Consider the following 25,846-nt stretch of genomic DNA (forward strand, 5'->3'; position numbering starts at 1 on the left):
CCGGTGCGTTTAGCTGCACACACAACATTTTTTGAAAACACGTTGGGGGAAACTGCTGCTCAGATAAATCCCACTCAAATCCTCCATCTGCTTCGCAAAGTGTTAAAATGCTTCAACTCCAATTTGGTGGATTAACAGCCCGTTTGGCAGAGGTCAGTTGGACAGAGTTTGTTTTTTGTCAGTCATTGTTAGTCTTCAAAAAATCATGTCGTTTTCCACAAAAAATGGCAATAAAGTTTTGGTTTTCCCATTTGTGAACACCAAAGTATTAAAATGGTTCTGGCATCCTGGTTAAGTCCTGGTTTAGTCTGGCTTAGTCTTGGTTTGATCTGTTTTTTGTGTTTTTAATCTAGGGCTGAACGATTTGGGGAAAATACCCAATTACGATTTGTCTGACTTAATTTGTGATTGCGATTAGATTTGTGATTTCTGTTTCATCAAAGGGATTTTGTTCAAAGTTCACGTTTGGTTTAATTGGCGTTCCCACATTTTAGGACGAATAAAGGTTCTTTTATCTTAAACGCGTCCAGGAGAACTGACAAAAAGACTGAAATAGGCAAATTGAAAACAGAAAACAGAACACGGATCAAAAGCACGGGGTTTGCAGCTTTTTATGCAGGGTAAGATAGTTTGATGTTTGTGGAGGAAATAATGCTGCTTAAAAAACTGGTTGCTTGTTGTTTTTTCATTTTTCTGATTTAGTGGCTGCTTTGGAAGTTATTAAGACTGAATTAATTCCAATTATTGTTGTTTATAGTTAAGTTTGTGTTTTTGTGTGTGATCTGGGGCCAATATGTGTATAATGACCAAAGAATTCACTTTATTTTAACTTCACAATGGAATAAGTAGAGACTGGAGTTATTCTTTGTGCTGTTCTGGTTTTGCTCTATTCAATTTTTAATCAATTTCCTTTGACCGAGTTTGATCCCCTCAAAAGCCTTCGAGAGTGTAGCGTGCAGAACTCAATGAGCGTGTTTGTATTGCATTGTCAGAAAATCAGAGCCAGATTGAGCCTCACGAGTGAACGTGAACGGGGTGAAAGTTGAGCTGAAACAGTTGGACGCAGAGCACTGTGTTTTCAGAGATTTGTTGTTTCGGCCTCTTTGAACCTACGCAAACAATGTTCTATGTGTGAACCAGTTTTACTTGATGGAGAAGGTTTTTAGGACTTGTAAACGGGCTTTTGAAGGACATGTTTACATTTAAAGTAGTTTTCAAGGGAAAGGAAAATAAATGATTTTCAAATGATATAGTGACATGGCACGTGACTCAAAGCCAGTTTGATGGTCTTTTATATTGAACACTGTTTGGATCACACATTAAGTGGTGTTTTTTAACGCAACAAACGCTCTCCAAAGATCTGACCTGTAACGTTGCCTGGTGCCTTGATATAGATCCACATTGTAGGGTTTTACAATTTGGAAAATTAATTGACCTGCAATTTATATTTTTTGTTTTTATTTTTCAATATTTTATTTATTTTATTTATTTTATTTATTTTATTTATTTTATTTATTTTATTTATTTTATTTATTTTATTTATTTTGTGCACTTAAAGCTCTAAATCTAACCCGTTCCTAACTCACAAACCCTTTGGCTCGTTGTTAATATTCTCGAGCGTTCACTTCCAGGCTCGTGCCCGGCTTTAGAACAGCTTTTTTCAGACGCTGAAGGGAAACTGGAGCACAGCCAAGCAGAACGCTGCTTTTGGGTATTACTTCCTGGTTGACAAGAAATAAAATACTTTATTATTAGGCGCAGACCCATTTTTACAAGATACTCGCAAAATTAACTCATTTGCAACAAAAGTCGGTTACACCAGCTTTAATACATGTGCTCTAACTACTTTTCAGTTAATAAATTCATCATTTTACACTTGATGCACGGGGAGACCAAGCTGTCAGACACACTTCACACCACGTCAGTCTGTGCTCCGACACGTTACAACAAGCTCACGTGCGATTGGTCGGTTGTCAGCGCTGCCCGTCTGGTGCTGTTGCTCTGACGTCCGCATTCTCCCGATTGAGCTGTGAGCGTGAGGGTTCAGTTTGGGGAGCTGCCAGTTATTTAGCATCGCGGCTTCGCTCCGTTAGACTTTTTCATCTCATAAAGTCGGCCTCAGTTTCTCCGGGTTGAAACTCGGAGCCAGAGATCGATGGCTTGGATCAGTATCGTCCTTTAGATCAGGGGCTGCCTCATCCACCGCTGCCTCTCTGAAGGTCTCTATTCTGTTTACTGCACTCAGCATCCAGGATATTCCAGGACAATACTCGTCTTAAACGGCACAAAGTTCAAGTTAAACTGCTTTGACCTCAACATAAAACAATGACGCCCTTTTGTCAAGAAATCTACTGACAACACGACCCCCGACGCATCAAATAAAGGAGACGTTTTGTGCAGAAATGACAATTCAGAGCTGTTAATAAGACGTTTGTTCTTGTTCTTAACTGTGTGATCTGATCCTCAGCTGTCCCACTTCTTCTCCTTTCTGCTGCCGTCCCATACAAATCCCTCAAATCTATTAAGTCGACTAATTCACATTTTGGTCGACTAAAATGCCATCGACCGATTCATCGACAGAACGTACATCGAACAGCCATACTCGCAGTTGTATTACGATCCATGCACGTTTGAGAAAGCCTGTAGTGTTGTCGTTTTCACCTAACAAATGTAATAATGCTTGATATAAATGCTGAAAAGGACTGTTTTAATGTGACACTGTTGTGATACCGTGATTTCAAGGCCTAGTCACATGTAAAAACGATTCTAAGTAGCTCCATGTACTTGAAGTGTTTGACCTTAATCACATCTTTGATCTGAAAAACACTACTGTAGTCATTATTTTAATACATGTAATGACTATCTGATGTTTTTGCAGTAATGCTCAGCCTTTGTCTTGTTCAGTTTCTTCCTTGAACCTTTCCAAGTGCTGCAATTTTCAACACACTCGGACCCAGTTATCCATTGTCAACACTCATTTTTCCTGCTTTTAACACGTCAACTTTGAGGCCAAATCGTGGCCTCGATGACGTGACAATCAATGATGTTTTCACCCGTCAATGGTCATAATTTGATGTCGACTCGCCGCGTGAATCGCACTCTTTAAACGCTGTACGAAGGTTCATTCCAATACTCGCGGCTTTTGTCTGTGCCGTGCGTTTGTGGCGGAGCCCTGGAGCTGCGTTTTAGACTATTTCTAGATCAAAGCTTTAGAGGAAAACACATTTGTTTTCACGTTTGCGTCTTAAATGACTCGGTTACGTATCTGAACAAGACCGAACGGCTCATTAAAACGACAGTCTTGAGCCGTGACAGGTTTATTCGTCTCGACGTGTCTATTATAGCTTCATTAATGTGTTTAACGGGTTCTATACACAGCCATGCTTTATTTATCTATTTATGTACATATTATTTGAGACGTCCTTTCTTCTCTGTGGTTTATTACATTGCGATTGGCTTTTCTCTTTTTATAATGGATCAAATTCTGTGCTAAAGTGGTGTTGGCGGCGCTTGGTGGTGATGCTAATATTGTTGTTTACGTGGTCGGCTGATGTGTGCGTGGAAAGCAACAATGGATATCGCAAGAGACTAAATGTCCTACTTCTGTTTTTAAAATGAACACAGTGATTTGTATTCACGATTTTCCTTATTCAGACTGAATTGGCCTTGATTTTGTCTCTGTTTTGTCTCTGTTAAGTTTTTATTTTGACAGTTTGACAGTTTGACCAATACAGCAAGATATGAGTATAGTGTTTGTATTCATTGTTCTTGTGTCAAAAAGTATATTAAAATATTGTAAAAATATTGCAGCACTTAACAGACGTATCGCTTGTCATTTCTAATATCGTGCATAGAGTCGTCCTCTTATATTCTCCATTATTTTAAATTGTTGTTATATTTTGGTATTTTATTATGTGTTTTGTCTTGAAATAAAGAGAATAGACCAATCCGTCATGAATATTTCAACACTTTAAAGGTGTTTTTTATGGCTAAACCTTGAAAAAACCACATTTACGCCTCTCCACAGATCTGAACTGTAACTTGGTGAAAAGTTGCGTCATGCATCTTTTAAATCACCACTTGTACACTTGCTTACTCTTTATGTTTATTTACTCAATATAAAATGTAATTCAGGCTATAAACAACTGACGTGTTAAACTAATTTCTACTTCTACTTGTATTTATGGCTTGGAAGTGGAGATTCAAACGCTTTAATATTGAGTTATTGATGTAGGTTTGTTCAAAATCTTTTCCGTAATCATCCTGCAGCCTTGAAACTCAGTGTTGTTTCCGCAGCGATTGTCAGAAAGCCTCAGTCTGGAGTCGAGGGCCACGTTTTGTCTTGATTCTTCAGGTTTTCTTATGGCTCTCTCTCTTCTCCAGGTCACATTGCTCCGTGGAGCGGCCGCTTCTACTCGCTCTGGGACACTGGGTAAGAGTCACTCACTGTCACACTAATACTGCTCTAGATATGTCTACGTTTTACACAAAATGTCATTCTGTGCTCGCGTGAAGAGATGCTGTAACTCTGTACAAGAAGCTTCCTTAGTGAACTGTTTATAAGGCAGTAATAAGCACTAGTTATTTGTGTATAAGTACTTAGAAGGCATTTACAAGCAGTTATCACTTGTTATCACTGAAAACTGTTCAAATATCTGCTCTTACAAACACTTTGTTACATGGTTTATTAACACACTGTTTATGTTGTATTTATAACATAAACCATTTACAAATGCGTGTATAGTAACTAATACTAGTAACTAGTGCTTATTGATGTATTATAAATCATTTAATAAGGAATCTTATTTTGAGCGATATGAACATTCTGTATATACTAGTTATAATCAGGAAAAAGTATTGTTTGTGCATTTTGACGATGTTTACTGATCTTAAAAACAAAGCTATTACGGGACGGGTTGTGATCTAAATATAATTTGGTGCAGACACCTTTTTATTGAATGAAAAAGCCGATGAAGACCACGTCCCAGCTCCAGCTACATTAGCATAACAAACAAAGCATCAGAAAAGGTTAATGAAAAGTGAGAATTTTAGTGACCCTGAGTCCAAACGTCTATAGTATGTCCACACTATAGTATGTCCACACTATAGTATGTCCACACTATAGTATGTCCACACTATAGTGTGGCCATTTTGAAATAAATGCATGTGCAAATCCTCTTCGGCAAAAAAAAAGAACACTCCATACAACAGTTTTGTTTCTCGTGCAAAAGTGTGTAATCTAAGTTGATTGTTCTACTTTGATGCACTCTTGAAATCCCATTTAAAAAGGTCTCGGTTCATGTAATAGTAATAGTACACCGTATACACCGCTTCTCCGTTGCTCTGGACTGAACGCTTAACCTTTTGCGCCCGTATGGATTTGTCCTCCTTCCTTCTCCCGCCTTCGCCCTGGATCTGGTATTCGCTCAGATCGATTTCTTCCTTGTGTGCGCCGACCGAGTCCAGTTTCCCCCTTTTCCTCTGGAGCCCAGGATTCTAATTCTTTAATATGCTGCGTGTTTCCACTCTCACAGCTGTAATTACAAAAGATTTGTCACACCAAGTACCCACCACCTGAGAAATATTAGGCCCTTGAACTAAGTAGACCAAGGTTGAGCATTTGAAGTCTAATAATATCGAGAACTGAACCAGATCCAAACAGCCACTGAAGCAGGACTAAGTCTGAGCCAACTGGGTTTAAATCTGGACAAACAACATCTAAAACAAGAAATACAGTATGTGCAATATGATGAGAAAGCACAGAAAAATGCATAAACAGACTTAATAATAGACCCTTTAAATAGATTTAAAATGTCGTGGAGGCAAAAGGAAGGAGACCATAGCACATTTTCAAAGATTAACTCTAAATTCTAATGTTTTTTTAAGTCTTTATAACAAAAATAAGCCACACTGTTGAGTTTGCAGTCTAAAAATGTCAGTTTTCGTTTCTAGTCTCAAAATGGTATTTAAGCTCCACAAATATTGTATGGGTGCATTCACTGAGCCCGTGTTTAATCCTGCTCGTGTTTCTAGTCTTTGTTTAGTCCTGATCTAGTCTGGGTTTAGTTTTGGGTTTAGTCCTACTTTTGATCTGGTGAATGTGCAAGTGTGAACTCGGTAATATGTCTGCAGATTGTAGAAAATATTAGATTATTCTGTGTGTATTTGTCCAGTGTGTCAAATAATGCAAAATGAAATGGTAAATCTCTTCAAACCAGGCTCTGATCTCACTTATGTGTTTGAGTGGTTTTCAGTCGACAAAACTGCCTTGATTTCTCATATTTTGTGACATTGTGAAGTTCTGCTTCACTTTTGTCTCCATTTCTGGAGTTTACAATGTTCTAAAAATAAAAATAATGAAACCAAAGCATGACGAGGATTCGAGACCAGGACTGAACCAGGACCGAACCAAGACCGAACCAAGACCGAACCAAGACCGAACCAAGACCGAACCAAGACCGAACCAAGACCGAACCAAGACCGAACCAGGACTGAACCAGGACTGAACCAAGACTGAACCAAGACTGAACCAGGACCGAACCAGGACCGAACCAGGACCGAACCAAGACTGAACCAAGACTGAACCAAGACTGAACCAAGACTGAACCAAGACTGAACCAAGACTGAACCAGGACCGAACCAGGACCGAACCAAGACTGAACCAAGACTGAACCAAGACTGAACCAAGACTGAACCAAGACTGAACCAAGACTGAACCAAGACTGAACCAGGACCGAACCAAGACTGAACCAAGACTGAACCAAGACTGAACCAGGACCGAACCAGGACCGAACCAGGACTGAACCAAGACTGAACCAAGACTGAACCAAGACTGAACCAGGACCGAACCAGGACCGAACCAGGACTGAACCAGGACTGAACCAGGACTGAACCAAGACTGAACCAAGACTGAACCAAGACCGAACCAGGACCGAACCAGGACCGAACCAGGACCGAACCAAGACTGAACCAAGACTGAACCAAGACTGAACCAAGACTGAACCAAGACTGAACCAAGACTGAACCAAGACTGAACCAAGACTGAACCAGGACCGAACCAGGACCGAACCAGGACCGAACCAATACTGAACCAAGACTGAACCAAGACTGAACCAAGACTGAACCAAGACTGAACCAAGACTGAACCAAGACTGAACCAAGACCGAACCAGGACTTAAACCAGGACTAAACCAGGATCACATTTGGACTAGACTGAGCTCCACATCAAGTCTAAGCGACTTCAATGTCAGAACTGATTTTCACATTTTCGTAAATCATCAAAAAGTCTGCGTGAAAATCTCCTGAAAACTGACACCGGATCCGTACACAAAAACCCCAATTTGTCTCTGTTTGTCTGAGCACGAGGGAGAGATAAAGGTCTTTGTGCTTCATTCATCACTGGCATCTATTGTATCATCCGCCTCCAAACTCCCAGCACGTTTTGTTTGACATAAATTATCTCTGTTTTCTCCCTCAGTTATGCTAAAATCCACATCCCCATCATCGCGTCGGTGTCGGAGCACCAGCCCACCACATGGGTCTCCTTCTTCTTCGACCTGCACATCCTGGTCTGCACCTTCCCCGCCGGACTCTGGTTCTGCATCAAGAACGTCAACGACGAGAGGGTTTTTGGTGAGAGACCGAGCTCGCAGACACACGGCACCGACACAGAGCGACGGTGCAGGGGCCAGCTTCAGGGAGAGACGGGGGCCAGCTTCAGGGAGAGACGGGGGCCAGCTTCAGGGAGAGACGGGGGCCAGCTTCAGGGAGAGACGGGGGCCAGCTTCAGGGAGAGACGGGGGCCAGCTTCAGGGAGAGACGGGGGCCAGCTTCAGGGAGAGACGGGGGCCAGCTTCAGGGAGAGACGGGGGCCAGCTTCAGGGAGAGACGGGGGCCAGCTTCAGGGGCCGAAGAGGGCCAGCTTCAGGGGCCGAAGAGGGCCAGCTTCAGGGAGAGACGGGGGCCAGCTTCAGGGAGAGACGGGGGCCAGCTTCAGGGAGAGACGGGGGCCAGCTTCAGGGAGAGACGGGGGCCAGCTTCAGGGAGAGACGGGGGCCAGCTTCAGGGAGAGACGGGGGCCAGCTTCAGGGAGAGACGGGGGCCAGCTTCAGGGGCCGAAGAGGGCCAGCTTCAGGGAGAGACGGGGGCCAGCTTCAGGGAGAGACGGGGGCCAGCTTCAGGGAGAGACGGGGGCCAGCTTCAGGGAGAGACGGGGGCCAGCTTCAGGGAGAGACGGGGGCCAGCTTCAGGGAGAGACGGGGGCCAGCTTCAGGGAGAGACGGGGGCCAGCTTCAGGGGCCGAAGAGGGCCAGCTTCAGGGAGAGACGGGGGCCAGCTTCAGGGAGAGACGGGGGCCAGCTTCAGGGAGAGACGGGGGCCAGCTTCAGGGAGAGACGGGGGCCAGCTTCAGGGAGAGACGGGGGCCAGCTTCAGGGAGAGACGGGGGCCAGCTTCAGGGAGAGACGGGGGCCAGCTTCAGGGGCCGAAGGGGGCCAGCTTCAGGGGCCGAAGAGGGCCAGCTTCAGGGGCCGAAGAGGGCCAGCTTCAGGGAGAGACGGGGGCCAGCTTCAGGGAGAGACGGGGGCCAGCTTCAGGGAGAGACGGGGGCCAGCTTCAGGGAGAGACGGGGGCCAGCTTCAGGGAGAGACGGGGGCCAGCTTCAGGGAGAGACGGGGGCCAGCTTCAGGGGCCGAAGGGGGCCAGCTTCAGGGGCCGAAGAGGGCCAGCTTCAGGGAGAGACGGGGGCCAGCTTCAGGGGCCGAAGAGGGCCAGCTTCAGGGGCCGAAGAGGGCCAGCTTCAGGGAGAGACGGGGGCCAGCTTCAGGGAGAGACGGGGGCCAGCTTCAGGGAGAGACGGGGGCCAGCTTCAGGGAGAGACGGGGGCCAGCTTCAGGGAGAGACGGGGGCCAGCTTCAGGGAGAGACGGGGGCCAGCTTCAGGGAGAGACGGGGGCCAGCTTCAGGGAGAGACGGGGGCCAGCTTCAGGGAGAGACGGGGGCCAGCTTCAGGGAGAGACGGGGGCCAGCTTCAGGGAGAGACGGGGGCCAGCTTCAGGGGCCGAAGGGGGCCAGCTTCAGGGGCCGAAGAGGGCCAGCTTCAGGGAGAGACGGGGGCCAGCTTCAGGGAGAGACGGGGGCCAGCTTCAGGGAGAGACGGGGGCCAGCTTCAGGGAGAGACGGGGGCCAGCTTCAGGGAGAGACGGGGGCCAGCTTCAGGGAGAGACGGGGGCCAGCTTCAGGGAGAGACGGGGGCCAGCTTCAGGGGCCGAAGAGGGCCAGCTTCAGGGGCCGAAGAGGGCCAGCTTCAGGGGCCGAAGAGGGCCAGCTTCAGGGGCCGAAGAGGGCCAGCTTCAGGGGCCGAAGAGGGCCAGCTTCAGGGGCCGAAGAGGTCCAGCTTCAGGGAGATACTCTGGCACCAGCAGGAGGCCGGTCCCTGAGGTCCTCAGAGTCAAAACAAAGTAATATTGTTTTTTGTAGTTCTAAAACATGAAATGACAAAGTAAAGGTACTCAAGAGCATGTTTAAAGGCCAATGATAATACTAATAATGCATCATTTTGTCCCGGAGAAACATGTTCAGATCAAATATACTTTTTCTGATAACAATAATTGTAATGCTGATTTATTCTCATCTTATAGTTGAGTATTATTTAGACCAATCAGAAAGCCAGTTTCAAAGGTGAAATCCAGTGTGTTTAAAGCTTTGTCTTCTCTCTGATGTGAACGACCTAAAGCTCCTGCATCAATCATCAGTGCAGCTTTCACACTTTCACATAAAAGTGAATTGAAAAAGAAATACAATGAAAAGGAATCTTTTATCTTCAGGTTAAAGCTCTGATTGTGGTTTCTGTGTTTCTCCTGCACATCGAGTCCAAAGAAAGAGAAATATTGCAGTTGCACTTCTGCAGGAGCCGGAATGTTTTACTTTACACACAAAATATAGAAAATATAGAATACCCTTCCCCACCTCTTCTAAAGAAAGTATGCTCTCTTTATAACTAAATTAATTGAAAAATTGTTTTCCCTTTTTCACAATGCTAAAATCCTTGACAGACTGACGTGTGTTTTGACTTTTCACTGGTAAAAAATGCTGCAAAGAATGTCATTATTTTTGAAGCTCGGCACAATTTGTACGCAGTAGCTGTGAGATTCATTCTACAGTCCATTTCTTTAATACAATGAATATTTTGTAATGCAACAGAACAAATATTTGGCTAAAGACGGTCCATTTCCTTCCTCATTCCATCATTTAGTCTCTTGGTTTATATCCGGTCCAACTATGTGTGTGCGTTGCCACGGTTCTGGTGATTATTTAAAGACCATAAAAATGAAATGTTGGCAACAAACAAAGTCGATGGCCTGTGTCAGACTTCAGTGGCTTAAAAACTGTTCTTATTTCTCAGAACAGTTGATCGATCCTTCATTTGAATTCTGTTGTACTCTGACTTGTATTTTGTATCTGAATATATATTTTTCCATCTAATATTACTTATTACTTGCATGCAGATAGATGCATCGTAAGAGCTAGCAAATAATAATGTAATGTAATTTCAATTAAATCTAGTCTCCAAAATAACTTGACATAATCCATGCAATAAAGGATTATCTTATCTTATGTAAAGTACTTTTTCATGCGGCAATATCATTTATTTTTCATTCAGAACGTTTGATTTCACAAAGCTAGACTTAATTAATAATTGTAAACAGTTTTTTTCCTCTCACATTAATCATTTGAAAGCTATTTTTGCCATTGTAATTGTTTTAAATCCCACATGTTTTCTCTTTATTATATTATACTGTGTCCAACAAAGTTAACCTTATTCTAATATAAAATCACAATAATTACACGGTTTATTTCATATTCCGTGACGCTGAGCTTTTACTGAATTGGCCGTATTTGTACGTTTGAGCAGGAAATGCAGTTGCGGTTTTATCTTAAACATAAATAAGATTGTCATAAATCGCGCAGAGAAAGGCGGCGACGACATCAAATTTCATGCCTGCGACAAAACAAAGTTCTATTAGTTTTGCCTGACGCTCAAAAAGTTATTACACAATCGTGATTCTTATTTTCCGCCGGCTGCGTCTTCACAAGTCTGTCTCCGAGTGTGAAGGACGAACCACAGAGGTCCTGTAAACAACGAGGACGACGCTCGTTCTGTTCAAGGAAAAACAACTCGATTTCGTCTCGGAGATGAGCGTTTGTTTAGCGTCGGGCGTGAAAGTTCTCGAGACGCGTAAACAGACGAGTTCGATCAATGACAAAGACGATTATTGCTATTGATCGGAGCGTTTCACAGGTGTAATCGTGTGTGAACTCATTACGTCGTGTTTGAGCCGCTCGTTTAGCTTCAGGAACATGAAGATTGTGCAAACGGCTGCTGCAAAGTCACGTTTATTTTGACCGTTTTAACGCGATGAGAAGAATGACATCAGATGGAGTCGCTGTGAAGGATGATAACGATTATAAATAAACTTTATAATCAGATTTAGATGAATACGGCTTGCGACAGGAAGGGCATCTGGTGTCAAACTTGATGGTGAACAATGGCAGAGGTTTCTGAGTCGGACTCGGCTTTGAACTCCGCCCTCGTCTCAGTTACACATTGTTCATTGTATTTTTGCTCGGCAGAGAATGAGAAACACATATAATGGACTATTTTCATCATCAGAATCAGATTTATTATTTTCATTGTCGGTGAGTAAATTCCACAAACTAGGAACTTGCGTGGTCGGAGTTACAATGATTTATAAATGACAGCAACATATATAAAGTAAAGCATAAGATGATATAAGATAACTTATATTTGTCCCACAATGTTGCAACACAGATTAAGTACAGAGGTATAATAACACTCTTATTTACAGCTGTTATATGGACAGAAAATTACATATTTGATTTGAACACGTTTAGGTAACACTGGCTCCCGGCTTCTTCTTATATTGATTTTTAAATGATTTTATTTGTTTTGAATGCTTCCACACTCCTGCTCGTTCTCTCTGCTCCACAATCTTTCCTTATTGTCCCAAAAACAAAGGAAAACAGACCGATGTTCACCAAATTGAGTCACATCTTTAAAACACACCTTTTCTCCCTGACATAAGTCGTGATATTGACCTTAGTTTGTTTTTCCTGTCGTTTTACATAGTCTTTGCATATACTTTACATAGACTTTGTTGTTTTTAAGCAGCTCTACAAATAAAGTTAGATCGGATTCTCCTTAATCACATCCTTCAAGCTGAAGCACTGAAGCGTGATCATGACAATTACACCAAAATAGCACAAAATAGCGTGTATTATGTGGTCAGAATTAGATGTTTCTTGTGGTACCGCTCTTTTCCAGTCGCGTGTTATACATCCCAGCAGAAACAGGGCGTGGTGCCTCGTTCTGCTGGTTCTGACCCGGCTTGACCGCTCGTTGTCACGTGTCTCTGTGGTGTGTCCGTGCAGTGGCCCTGTACGCCATCAGCGCCGTGTACTTCGCCGGAGTGATGGTGCGCCTCATGCTCACGCTGACGCCGGTGGTGTGCATGCTGTCGGCCGTGGCCTTCTCCAGCGTCTTCGAGCACTACATGGGGGACGACACGCGGCGAGAGAAGCCCCCCGCCGAGGACAGCAGCGACGACGACGACAAGAGGAACTCCGGGAACCTCTACGATAAGGTCAGTGTGGATTTGTGCCGCGCGATGAGAGGAAGACTCGCCGCTCTTTGTTTCAAGCAGATCTAGAACACGAGCTTCTCCAAAACTTAACCAAGATGTGGGTCTGGTCACTGCTCGAGTTCAGATGGGCGTGATTGACTTGTGGATTAGCCAATCAGGGAGACGTATGGTCCGGTATCAAAACAAGGGAGAGAAAAAAACATACACACACAAAGGGACTGAAATACATCAAAAATAAAAAAAATTCCGGACTATAAATTGCACCTTTTTTCATAGTTTTGGCCGGGGTGCGATTTATACTTATACTTATATTTACTTATACTATATACTTATACTCCGGAGCGACTTAAATGTGATATTATTTGTTATTTTCACACTTGCAACCGCATTTCATACTCCAGTGGGACTTATATATGTTTTTTTCTTCTCTATTGTGGATTTTTTGGCTGGTGGTATAGTCCAGAAAATACGGTAATAAAACAAAGGATCAGGTTGTCCTTTTCACATGCATCACTGAAAAATAAATGATACGGCAATCAAAATTATGACCAAATAAAATCTATACTTACATCAGAAAGAAAGAAAGAATGTCTCGCTTTTAAAATAAAAACGTTGTTTTTTTGGGCGTACTGACTCTGTACCATAGTAACAGTAAAACTGCAGCGATAAAGCGGGGCGGGAAGTCTGTTGAACCAAGTGTCGGAAGTTCACAGTTGCTCTTCTTGCCGCGGAGTTTGATGACTCATTGTCGCCGTCGTCGTCGTCTCTTCGCAGTGTTTTCCGCTCCAAATAATAAACTGTGAATTGGCTCTAATCTCCTTTTTACAACCAAACTGTGCCTTTGTATTTTACAGAGAGCCTTGTGCCAAATTGGCCTGTACAATGATGTCACTAAATACTATTAAAAGCGAGTTCTTTTCAATGAGAGGTTAATTAAAATGCCTCTTTGTTGCAATAGAAAGCCACAGTAGCTAATCCTCCTGCCTTTATCAAATATATAGGTTTAGTTTGCGGCTGGTGCTGGAATAATGCTTTTCTGTATGGCGCCCAAAAGGCTAATCAGAAGTGCAATTTGGACGTGATTGTAAAGGCTGTAATTATTTAGGCTGTGCATGGGTTTCAAAATGATGCAAAATAAGGCCTGTTGCCATAGCAAATAACAAATTAAAACTAAATAATATGAATGGGGAAAACTGCCTCAAAGAAGCTGAAACCACAAATATAAATGTGTTCTTGCTAATCTTTTAATTTACTTTACAAATGAGGAACAAAAACTAAAAGATGTATAAAAGCTTATATTAATTTATTTATGCTTTAATCTTAGGCTGCAAGGATTACTCGAGTAAATCGAGTAATTCAATTACAAAAAAAGCTTTGATTAGATTATTACCTTGATGATTCTGCCTTCTGTCTTCTAACACTTGAATCGTTATTTTTAACTTGAATTTGTATATTTATCTGATATTTTATACATTATTATTGATCTTGGTAAACTGTAAATCTTGGTTCTGTACGTGAGGTTGCTATGGTGACGTTTGTTCTACTGCTGCACTGCCCTCTGCAGTTTATACAGCGGAACTGCTTCTTCTGGTTTCCTCTTTTTAACATCTTTTAGTTTGTATTTTACATTGTCGCTTTAAATGAAAAGCAGCGATGTCTCGATTATCTGATGTGTTATAGATTTTACTTTTTCAAACATAATCACAAAACTTATTGGTAATATAATTATTTTTCATTCAGATTAAGATTTATAACTCAAATATTAGTGTTTTGGGGGGATTTTTTTTCTTCAGTTTTTTGTGAACATACCAAATAAAAACATTTCATTCACCATCACTTCAATCATCTCATAAACCTCACTTGTTTCCGCTGACACACATTAGTTCTAAGGTTTAAGAATGACAGAACTAGTATCACTGTATTCTTCATAACGTCCTGTCTGCTTATTATTTAAAGTCAAGTGCGTTCCACACAGTTCGCCGCGTCTCCGTGAGTTGTTTGTTACGTTTTATTGCCATCAGTGACACGCGGTTCATGCTTCAAGTGGAAAATGATGGTTTCCCAGGTGCACGCCACAGGTGCTTCTGGAGATTCACGACCCGCACAGATTGTACCGTCGTCAGGGAATTCATCGCTTCATCTGTCTCTGCGCCGGGTCATAAATTATGCAAGTCAAAAAGGGAGTCAGGTAGCAAATAAATTATAAGACAAATAAAGTACAAGATGAAGCTGAACGCAAATACTTTTAATCAAGATGGATCAGTCATTTTGGATGTGCCTAGTAAGAGTATTAATCACATATTTACAATACTTTAGTTGCATCATATAATAGTTTCAACCTGATATTTTAAAGGTGCATCGTGTCATTTGCCACACCTCTTTCTTGTCTCCATGGAGATGTATTGTTGTTGCTTGGAAGTTCCCACAGTATAGCATCTTGCAATAAATCAGTTTCAACGTGCAGGTGTTAAAATAAATACACCTTGAAAAACATGTTACTGTGAAGGATGAGTCAGACTTTAATGCCACACTGTGGAACATTCCTGGAACAAGCAGTGGGAACATCTTCCTTTTCCACCAAAAATGTTGCGCATCGCACCTTTAAGTTGACGGGAAGAGGTAATAATCACAGCAATAATGTTAAATAGCAAGAATATGTGAAGTAGGGAGTAAGTTATAGATGTTTTTCTATGTTTTATTTGAAAAAGTACAGCATAGAACATTAGTCATGGGGAAAGTCAATTGTGGGTATGAGTTTCCTGACGGACCTTATTTATTTCAGAGTCTGTGGAAAAAGCAGCACTTCTCAGAGCCTTAAGTTTGTGAATATATATATATATATATATATATATTTTTTTTTTTGGTCATCATATGCACTGATCATGTCGCAAATCATGTAAATAACCACAAAGGAATACCGTATTTTCCTAAATATAAGTCGCACCTGCCAGAAAATGCGTAATAGAGAAGAAAAAAACATATATAAGTCACACTGGAGTATGAAATGCGGTTGCAAGTGTGAAAATAACAAATAATATCACATAAGTTGCTCCGGAGTATAAGTTTATAAGTAAAAATATAAGTATAAGTCGCACCCCGGTCAACAAACACATTTGTTCTATTTGAATCATATTTTTGTCATATAGAGCAGCTGAGTTTTTCTTTCATCTCACTCAATCGCCCCGGAAACCAAAACGTGTGACATTCTGCTCAATTACCTGCATCAATAATGAATTCCGCTCCATAATTCCTCCGCGTGAAGCCTGCTCTGTGATGGTTAATGTGTGGCGTCGCCCCCCGCAGGCCGGGAAGGTGCGCAAACACGTGTCGGAGCAGGAGAAGTCCGAGGAAGGCCTGGGCCCCAACGTGAAGTCCATAGTGACGATGCTGATGCTGATGCTGCTCATGATGTTCGCCGTCCACTGCACTTGGGTCACGAGCAACGCCTACAGCAGCCCCAGCGTGGTCCTGGCCTCCTACAACCACGACGGGTGAGCCACGCACGGGGGAGGCGCTCTGGGAAACGAGTTAAAGTCTTCAATAAGTTCATGTTGATTCTGATTTTCTGACTTCATTTGAGTACATTTTGGTTTGTCACTTGTGAATATATTTAAAAAGTTGTGAAAATACATGCTCCAATTTGGCTTTTTCCCCCTTCTCGACTAGTTAAATCCAGAGAAATGGCAAAATGTCATGCAAAAGGCTCTTACTGTGTATCTACATGTGAAAAAGGCTTTAATTAGAAAGTCTTTTATTAGAATGTGAGCTGCCGGACTTCAGACCTCTCAACAGGATTAATAATCTTAAAACAAGTAACTGAATGATAACAGTAACTAGTTAATGGTAAGTAGTTGGTAAGTAGTAGTAAGTTATACTTCAGAGTCTGTAACATAAGACATTTAAATACCTTAAATCAGGTCTGAATGTTGAGGAAAAGCTTTGACATAGTTCCTTTCAACACATGTATTTTGGGTATTTTAAATTAACTTTTTTGGCAGTTTTTTATTCAGTGCATTAACATACCTCATAATAATTCTACTCATAATTACATTTTTAGAGAAGTCTTTATGCCACTAATCCACAGGTCTGTAAATCCAAATGGTGTGGAGTCTTAAAACACTTAAATACACTGACATGATGCATATAAATAAACTGACATGATGCATATAAATAAACTGACATGATGCATATAAATACACTGACATGATGCATATAAATACACTGACATGATGCATATAAATACACTGACATGACGCATATAAATACACTGACATGACGCATATAAATACACTGACATGACGCATATAAATACACTGACATGACGCATATAAATACACTGACATGACGCATATAAATACACTGACATGACGCATATAAATACACTGACATGACGCATATAAATACACTGACATGAAGCATATAAATACACTGACATGATGCATATAAATACACTGACATGACGCATATAAATACACTGACATGACGCATATAAATACACTGACATGACGCATATAAATACACTGACATGATGCATATAAATACACTGACATGACGCATATAAATACACTGACATGACGCATATAAATACACTGACATGACGCATATAAATACACTGACATGACGCATATAAATACACTGACATGACGCATATAAATACACTGACATGACGCATATAAATACACTGACATGACGCATATAAATACACTGACATGACGCATATAAATACACTGACATGACGCATATAAATACACTGACATGAAGCATATAAATACACTGACATGATGCATATAAATACACTGACATGACGCATATAAATACACTGACATGACGCATATAAATACACTGACATGACGCATATAAATACACTGACATGATGCATATAAATACACTGACATGACGCATATAAATACACTGACATGACGCATATAAATACACTGACATGACGCATATAAATACACTGACATGACGCATATAAATACACTGACATGACGCATATAAATACACTGACATGACGCATATAAATACACTGACATGACGCATATAAATACACTGACATGACGCATATAAATACACTGACATGACGCATATAAATACACTGACATGAAGCATATAAATACACTGACATGACGCATATAAATAAACTGACATGACGCATATAAATACACTGACATGACGCATATAAATACACTGACATGACGCATATAAATACACTGACATGACGCATATAAATACACTGACATGACGCATATAAATACACTGACATGACGCATATAAATACACTGACATGACGCATATAAATACACTGACATGACGCATATAAATACACTGACATGACGCATATAAATACACTGACATGACGCATATAAATACACTGACATGACGCATATAAATACACTGACATGAAGCATATAAATACACTGACATGACGCATATAAATACACTGACATGACGCATATAAATACACTGACATGACGCATATAAATACACTGACATGACGCATATAAATACACTGACATGACGCATATAAATACACTGACATGACGCATATAAATACACTGACATGAAGCATATAAATACACTGACATGACGCATATAAATACACTGACATGACGCATATAAATACACTGACATGACGCATATAAATACACTGACATGACGCATATAAATACACTGACATGAAGCATATAAATACACTGACATGACGCATATAAATACACTGACATGACGCATATAAATACACTGACATGACGCATATAAATACACTGACATGACGCATATAAATACACTGACATGACGCATATAAATACACTGACATGACGCATATAAATACACTGACATGACGCATATAAATACACTGACATGATGCATATAAATACACTGACATGATGCATATAAATACACTGACATGACGCATATAAATACACTGACATGAAGTACATTAATACACTGACATGATGCATATAAATACACTGACATGATGCATATAAATACACTGACATGACGCATATAAATACACTGACATGAAGTACATTAATACACTGACATGAAGTACATTAATACACTGACATGAAGTACATTAATACACTGACATGAAGTACATGAAGTACATTAATACACTGACATGAAGTACATTAATACACTGACATGAAGTACATTAATACACTGACATGAAGTACATGAAGTACATTAATACACTGACATGAAGTACATTAATACACTGACATGAAGTACATTAATACACTGACATGAAGTACATTAATACACTGACATGAAGTACATTAATACACTGACATGAAGTACATTAATACACTGACATGACACTGACATTAATACTGATATGAAGCTCTTAACCAAACCGTAGGCCAATTTTCAATTGAAAGTACTGCACTCTACATATTTGCAGAACTCCACTGCACACCTACACGTTTTAAAGTTTTAAGAATATTTTACCTCTAAGGTCATGGAGCGACTGGCAGCATCTTGAATACAACCTGTAGTGACACGACTCGCACACAGCCCACGAGTACACTGCATTTATCATGTTCTTATGGAGATATGGGGTCTCCGTCGTAAACTTTTAGGTGGCATTTACCCCTGAATACACAAAAACCTGTTATTTCGTGAATTTATTTACTGCTATAATTATGTTTTAAGCAGAAGGGATGAAACATACCAGGGAACTTCTCATGAATATATTGATAAAACCCAGACAATGCAGGAAGAGTTGGAGCTTGTCATTTTTCTTTTTAGTCCTCCTGCCTTCGCCCATGTTCAACTCTAATAACTCTCCTTGTGCTAATTAACTGCCTGTCTCCCTGTGAATAGTTTTGTGGTAAATTTAGGATCACAGGAGAAGTTTTTCAACCTGCAGTTTTAGCATTAGCGCTCTATTTTCTGCTGTTGTTGCCCCTCTAAATACAAACTGAAATATTAATGAGTTGAACTGCCTGTCAGTGCTGTTCTCTGTCAGCTCCGAGTCTGAGTGTTAACTTTTTCTGTGTTTCTGCCATTGGATTAAAGACGAGTGATTCATTGCAGCTTTTTATTATAGTATAAAGTTATAAATGTTCTCTTGTGTCTAAAATGTTTTAATTGCAACAGCTTTAGAGCCAACATTCAATCTTCAACCTTTCTGTCCTTTGCCATCAATGTGCCAAGAAACCTTCCAAGTTTAAAGTGGACGTATTAGGTGGGGGTAAAAGACACTTAAATGAGTTGATGTCATTCTTGTTTGACTAATCTTATATTGTCCCCTATTTGAGGCCCGAGTTCTCAAAGTCCTGTTTTTCCCACTGTCTCTGTCCTTGTGATCGTCCCCGAGTGATAAAATGTCAATGAACTTGTTGTTATTATTTATCTGTTTTGATCAATACTGCATTTGACAATGACCAAAATGGAAACGTGGATCAACATGGATCTATGTACGTTCTAGTTTAATATTAAATAACCAAAAATAGCACATTATATCTTCTTTAAATGAAAAAGTCAACCAAGCAATCACTGTCAACCAGATTGTCCTTTACATCCAAGACTGGTCAGTTTGAGTCGTTCTAGTTTAGTTACAGTCTAAAGTGGTTTTCCATGTCCATGTGTCTTGCTTTCAAACTAATGATTCAAATATGTTCTAAATGTAATATTGTAGATCAGAAATCCACAAATTTCTGTGTGTTTTTTTTGTTTTTGTTTCACAGCGTCCCAAATCATTTTGAATTAGTTTTAATGTTTTAAAACTAAAAAAAATACTAACACTAGCTTTTTTTGTATTCATAACAATTGAGCAATTTAATACAATATACATAGAAATAAAAATATAATTGATTTACAGAGGTGGAATAATCTAAGCAAAAAACAAAAGATTGTAAATATTGATCATTATACATCATTTTTATTGATTTTGATGGTCCTGTTTGACTTGTATAGTGATTTTATGCCCTTATAGCTCTTGTTGCCACTATTATACAAAGTAAAATACAATAGAATCAGAAACGGAACCTTTATTAATGCCCTTTATTAATGGTGGACTTTAGATTCGATACAACATTTAAAAAGCATCACAGGAGTTTGAGTTCACCTGCCTCTCTACCGCCCCCTGTCCGCAGGTCGAGGAACATCCTGGACGACTTCCGCGAGGCGTACTATTGGCTGAGGCAGAACACGGACGAGCACGCGCGGGTCATGTCGTGGTGGGACTACGGCTACCAGATTGCGGGGATGGCCAACCGGACGACTCTGGTGGACAACAACACGTGGAACAACAGCCACATTGCACTGGTGACGTTTGTGTTCCTCTGAGAACGTCATATTCACTCAGAACTATGAGAAGGAAGTAGCAGAAACTGTTGATGAAGACAAAATTGCAGTGTAGACATGACTTTATTTGGTGTATACCTGTCGTACATATAAATTATAGTTTTACACCAATCGAGCAGTTATTTGTGGAGAAAACGTTGAAAAATCTGTAGAAAATGACAGGAAGTGACATCACATCTCATTCCAGTCAAAGTTTATGCAGAATTTACACAAAGAAAGAACTTGTTGTGGCCAAACTGAACCTCTGCCACAAACACCGGTCGCTATGGCGGTCACTTTATTTCCATCACTACCGTATTTTCCGGAGTATAAGTCGCACCAGCCAAAAAATGCATAATAGAAAAGAAGAAAAAACATATATAAGTCGCACTGGAGTATGAAATGTAGCTGCAAGTGTGAAAATAACAAATAATATTACATATAAGTTGCTCTGGAGTATAAGTATAAATATAAGTATAAGTCGCACCCCGGCCAAAACGATGAAAAAAGGTACGTCATATTTCTGATCTTTTATGGCAATTTTGAGTTTTCTTTTGCGATAATTGAACCTCAAGTCTGGCCAATCAAGGCCATTTTTATCACATTTTTGTTTGGTCTCTGATGGGTTGCAATAATACAAAACTACTGACACAAAGTGGAGAAAATATGAAACGCTAATTATATTAAAATATTGAGAACTATTATTTTAACAGCAGTGTTTTCTTTGTTGCTAAGGCATCGCTTTGATGAAGCTGCCATAACATCTTGATTATTCTTTTTTATGTGCTCGCAGTGTCTTGGAACGAGATCTCTTAAAAACTAGAGCAGGTTTTTGTCAGATTTCCACTTTAGCTGTTCAGAGAAAGCGATCATTTCCTCTCAGTCAGTGGTAGCTCGCACACACTACGCTTTTTTGTCTATAATTGCTACATTGTGCAACGCAGCGCTCTCAAACGCGGACCAGATAATCTTATTTGCCTAAAGTTTTCTCGTTGACTTCTCTCCAGAGGGGGATTTCAGTTAATTGCGGTTTAAGGATTTAACATTGGTGCAAAAGGAGAGGATGTTTTTATTTTTTTCAATGATCTTGTAAACTTTACGCATCCCGAGGTCTGTTTTCTCTTCTACAAATGAATATAACCTTTAAGGAAATCGTTCATTGTCCCTAGAAGAATCTGTCACGATCGTACTGCTGTTCATATTTAGGCTTTAGAAACACAAATTGAGCAGAAATAAGGCTGTGAAATTACTCTAAATGAAACCAAATTGTTCCAAATTGTCATTTATCTGTTTGGGGCTTTTTAATACAGTCAATCCTCTGTCACAAAAAAGCAGAGTTCAGACTTTGGAGGAAGAAATGTGTCACTTTTTCTGCTGGACGGCATCGGTAAAGTCGTATTTACGTCTATTGAATTGATCTCGAGTTCCAATTAAAACTGAATAGAAAATGTGTGATCAAGGAAATGACTGGAGTAGTTTACTTGCATTATTCTCAAGTCATAAACTTAACCTGTGGTCGTATGGTTCATTATCTCTACTTTATTCATGTATTTATTTAGTTAATCGGGTAAAAACCCATCGAGATCGAAACCAACACTTATTGCTGTGTTTTGGATGGAAACTATGTTCAAATTCATCAAACTGAACCAAAACAAAAATGCTCAGTTACTTGTTTTTTTCAATATGTAACAAGATTAAGCTCTGACATTTAGCTCTGACATTTTAATGGCATATTGTGAAGAGTGAAACATTCAGGCAAAGCAATAACATCTCATAAATGTTTCTTTTGCACCTTTAAGACAAAACAACAGCCACTACTTGTTTTGTTAAACTGAAGAAGTGACGGTGGATGTTGACATTAAATTCACAATGACAAAACATAACTGTTGCTTATAAACATGATTAAAACCCTTTATTTCTTTTAGATTGCCGGTAGTGTAGGAGCATTTCCATCAGTTTACCACATTTGTCATAAACGTCTGGCTTCCCGTCTCCTGAGGTCAGAGTTCATCTGTTTGTCTGCGCAGGTGGGGAAGGCCATGTCGTCCAATGAGAGCGCGGCGTACGAGATCATGAGGTCGCTGGACGTGGATTACGTCCTGATCATCTTCGGCGGCGTCATCGGTTACTCCGGCGACGACATCAACAAGTTCCTGTGGATGGTTCGGATCGCCGAGGGAGAGCACCCGAAGGACATCAGGGTACGCGGGGTTCAGACAGAGTTTGGGTTTTGTATATTAGCCAAAAAATGCATAATAGAGAAGAAAAAAACATGTATAAGTTGCATTTTGGGGGAAATGTATTTGATGAAAGAAAGAGGAAGTGCAGATTCTTCCTCTGCGTCTCTTAGAGCCTAGAGCGCCCTCTTGCGGTTGCCTGTGTAAAAATAACTAACAAAGTTATATAATTATGTGTTAATAATATGACACATAAGTCGCACCCCGGCCAAACTATGAAACAAAACTTATAGTCTGGGTAATACGGTACAAATACCTTAGATACTGCTTCTTAAAATTATCCAAATTTGAACTGTAAATATGTTCAGCACCAGTTTAACTCTTGATTACATGAATTCAAGGGAAAAACACAGAATATAGAAATAAACCATCTTTTTGTTCAAGTTATTTCACAATCACGTTCAGGTTAGGATTAGATTCAACCGCTTAAAATTCCAACATTTACGGCATTTATTCCATTTAGTTCCGTCAAATCAGCCTGTGATTTTAACTTCAGCCGTGAAAAAGGAATTGTCAAAATCAACAGTAGCTCCGTCCGTCAGTCCAAACCGCCAGCAGCAGCTTCACTCCTCCGTCTATTTACCAAATAAAATCCAGGCAGAGCGTGTTCCCACTTACAACGAGAGTAAATCAGACAACGCGAGCCAAAACTACAGAGTCTCAGCCTCACAAAGACTCCAGACACTTGTTTGCAGCTGCAGTTTGAAACGGGACAAATTGTAGACAGGCAATTTGGAGAAAATCAGGCCGAATGAAATGAAGTTGGTTCAGGTTTGGTTTGGGAACAGGTTCAGAAACCGTCTCTGCAGAACTGCGCTGGAGGGAAAGTAACACACACAACAAAAGAGAGAAGGGGAAGAAAAGGAAGACATGCTGTGGAAGTGAGCGTAACAGACAGTTTTCTGTTTGGAAGTCCATTGTCATTCATTGATTCAATAATTCTCATCCTTGCAAGAATGTGTTATATTTTCTGAGCAAAACTCGCCTCCGGGTTTCACAAACGGTAAATCAATGGCATTTCCTTTGAAACCACAAAGATAAGATCATATTTTTGTTGCTGTTTAGTTAAGCTGAGCAAAAGGTCAAATATATAAATACGGCATATATTCTCCAATTATACATTATTCTCCTATAGAAATGCATTTGTTTCTGTGTGTGTGTGTGTGTGTGTTTGTGTGTGTGTATGTGCGTGTGCGTGTGCGTGTGTTCTCATTAACCTGATTAATTTACAGATAATAATTATAATATTACATTATACTTCATTTGTGCCTGCAGCAGTCATTCCTTTAAGAAGGCAAAAACTATTACTGGGACATAGTTTATTTGAATAGTTTTATTCTAAGTGTGATGTATGTGTAGGAATGGGTGTCTGTCCCAGCAAGCCCCGCCCTTAGATGCCCCGCCCTTAGATGCCCCGCCCTTAGATGCCCCGCCCTTAGACCCTCCTCTACGGCGAGGGAAATGACAACAATCCTGCAGATGTCCAGAACACTCCATCCTCATCTAGTGCAGCACAGGCCCTCACAGGGGTCCAGCTTGACAAGGAGCGGTGCAGACTTGCCCCAAACTGTTACTGTGCGCAAGCTTGCCTCTCCACAGATCTGACCTGTGACTTTGGCCTTGTGGCGTCTCCTTGGAGATAGATGGGTTTAATACTGTGGAACGTGCTTGACAACGTAATAACAGCGTTGACCTTTGAAAAAACCTCTAACAACGAGCTTGAAACCAAAGGCAAATGATACTGAAATGACAATATGATCCTTTTGTCTTCAGAGATTTAACTTTCTTTAATCACAGAAAGTGCTTTGAGCTCATTAACTCTTGAATTTTCTAATTAGTGTGTCTTCATTTCCTGATTTTAATAGTCTATAAATCGTGTTTTTCTTTTTTTCTTTCAGGAGAGCGACTACTTCACGCCACAGGGAGAGTTCAGGGTGGACAAGGCTGGTTCCCCCACTCTGCTCAACTGCCTCATGTACAAGATGTCCTACTACCGCTTTGGAGAGATGCAGGTGAGGTAGCTTTAGTCCTGCTTTAGTTCTGCTTTTAGCCCTGCTTTAGCCCTGCTTTAGTCCTGCTTTAGCCCTGCTTCAGACCTGCCTTAGACCTGCTTTAGTCCTGCTTTAGTCCTGCTTCAGACCTGCCTTAGACCTGCTTTAGTCCTGCTTTAGCCCTGCTTTAGTCCTGCTTTAGCCCTGCTTCAGACCTGCTTTAGTCCTGCTTTAGTTCTGCTTTAGTCCTGCTTTAGTCCTGCTTTAGCCCTGCTTCAGACCTGCTTTAGTCCTGCTTTAGTTCTGCTTTAGTCCTGCTTTAGTCCTGCTTTAGCCCTGCTTCAGACCTGCTTTAGTCCTGCTTTAGTTCTGCTTTAGTCCTGCTTTAGTCCTGCTTTAGCCCTGCTTCAGACCTGCTTTAGCCCTGCTTTAGTTCTGCTTTAGTCCTGCTTTAGTTCTGCTTTAGTCCTGCTTTAGTCCTGCTTTAGCCCTGCTTCAGACCTGCCTTAGACCTGCTTCAGACCTGCTTTAGTCCTGCTTTAGTCCTGCTTTAGACCTGCTTTAGACCTGCTTCAGACCTGCTTTAGTCCTGCTTTAGTCCTGCTTTAGTCCTGCTTTAGTCCTGCTTTAGTTCTGCTTTTAGCCCTGCTTTAGTCCTGCTTTAGTCC

The 25,846-nt window shown here is 40.8% G+C and overlaps 1 protein-coding gene across 1 annotated transcript in view; it reads left to right on the top strand.

Annotated features, from left to right (window-relative positions):
• The window catches only part of LOC140362046 (dolichyl-diphosphooligosaccharide--protein glycosyltransferase subunit STT3B), a 140,882-nt gene that overhangs the window by 111,188 nt on the left and 3,848 nt on the right, over window positions 1-25,846 (top strand). The window contains exons 8-14 of the mRNA XM_072448066.1: window positions 4,384-4,432; window positions 7,478-7,632; window positions 12,450-12,661; window positions 15,965-16,152; window positions 20,761-20,932; window positions 22,978-23,151; window positions 25,086-25,199. Coding sequence (XP_072304167.1) covers window positions 4,384-4,432; window positions 7,478-7,632; window positions 12,450-12,661; window positions 15,965-16,152; window positions 20,761-20,932; window positions 22,978-23,151; window positions 25,086-25,199 — 1,064 coding nt within the window. The remainder of the gene's footprint in view (window positions 1-4,383; window positions 4,433-7,477; window positions 7,633-12,449; window positions 12,662-15,964; window positions 16,153-20,760; window positions 20,933-22,977; window positions 23,152-25,085; window positions 25,200-25,846) is intronic.

This window comes from Eucyclogobius newberryi, unplaced genomic scaffold, assembly GCF_026437365.1.
Source record: "Eucyclogobius newberryi isolate DKJ021-1_F unplaced genomic scaffold, fEucNew1.0.hap1 SCAF_16, whole genome shotgun sequence".
NCBI classification, from domain to species: Eukaryota; Metazoa; Chordata; class Actinopteri; order Gobiiformes; family Gobiidae; genus Eucyclogobius; species Eucyclogobius newberryi.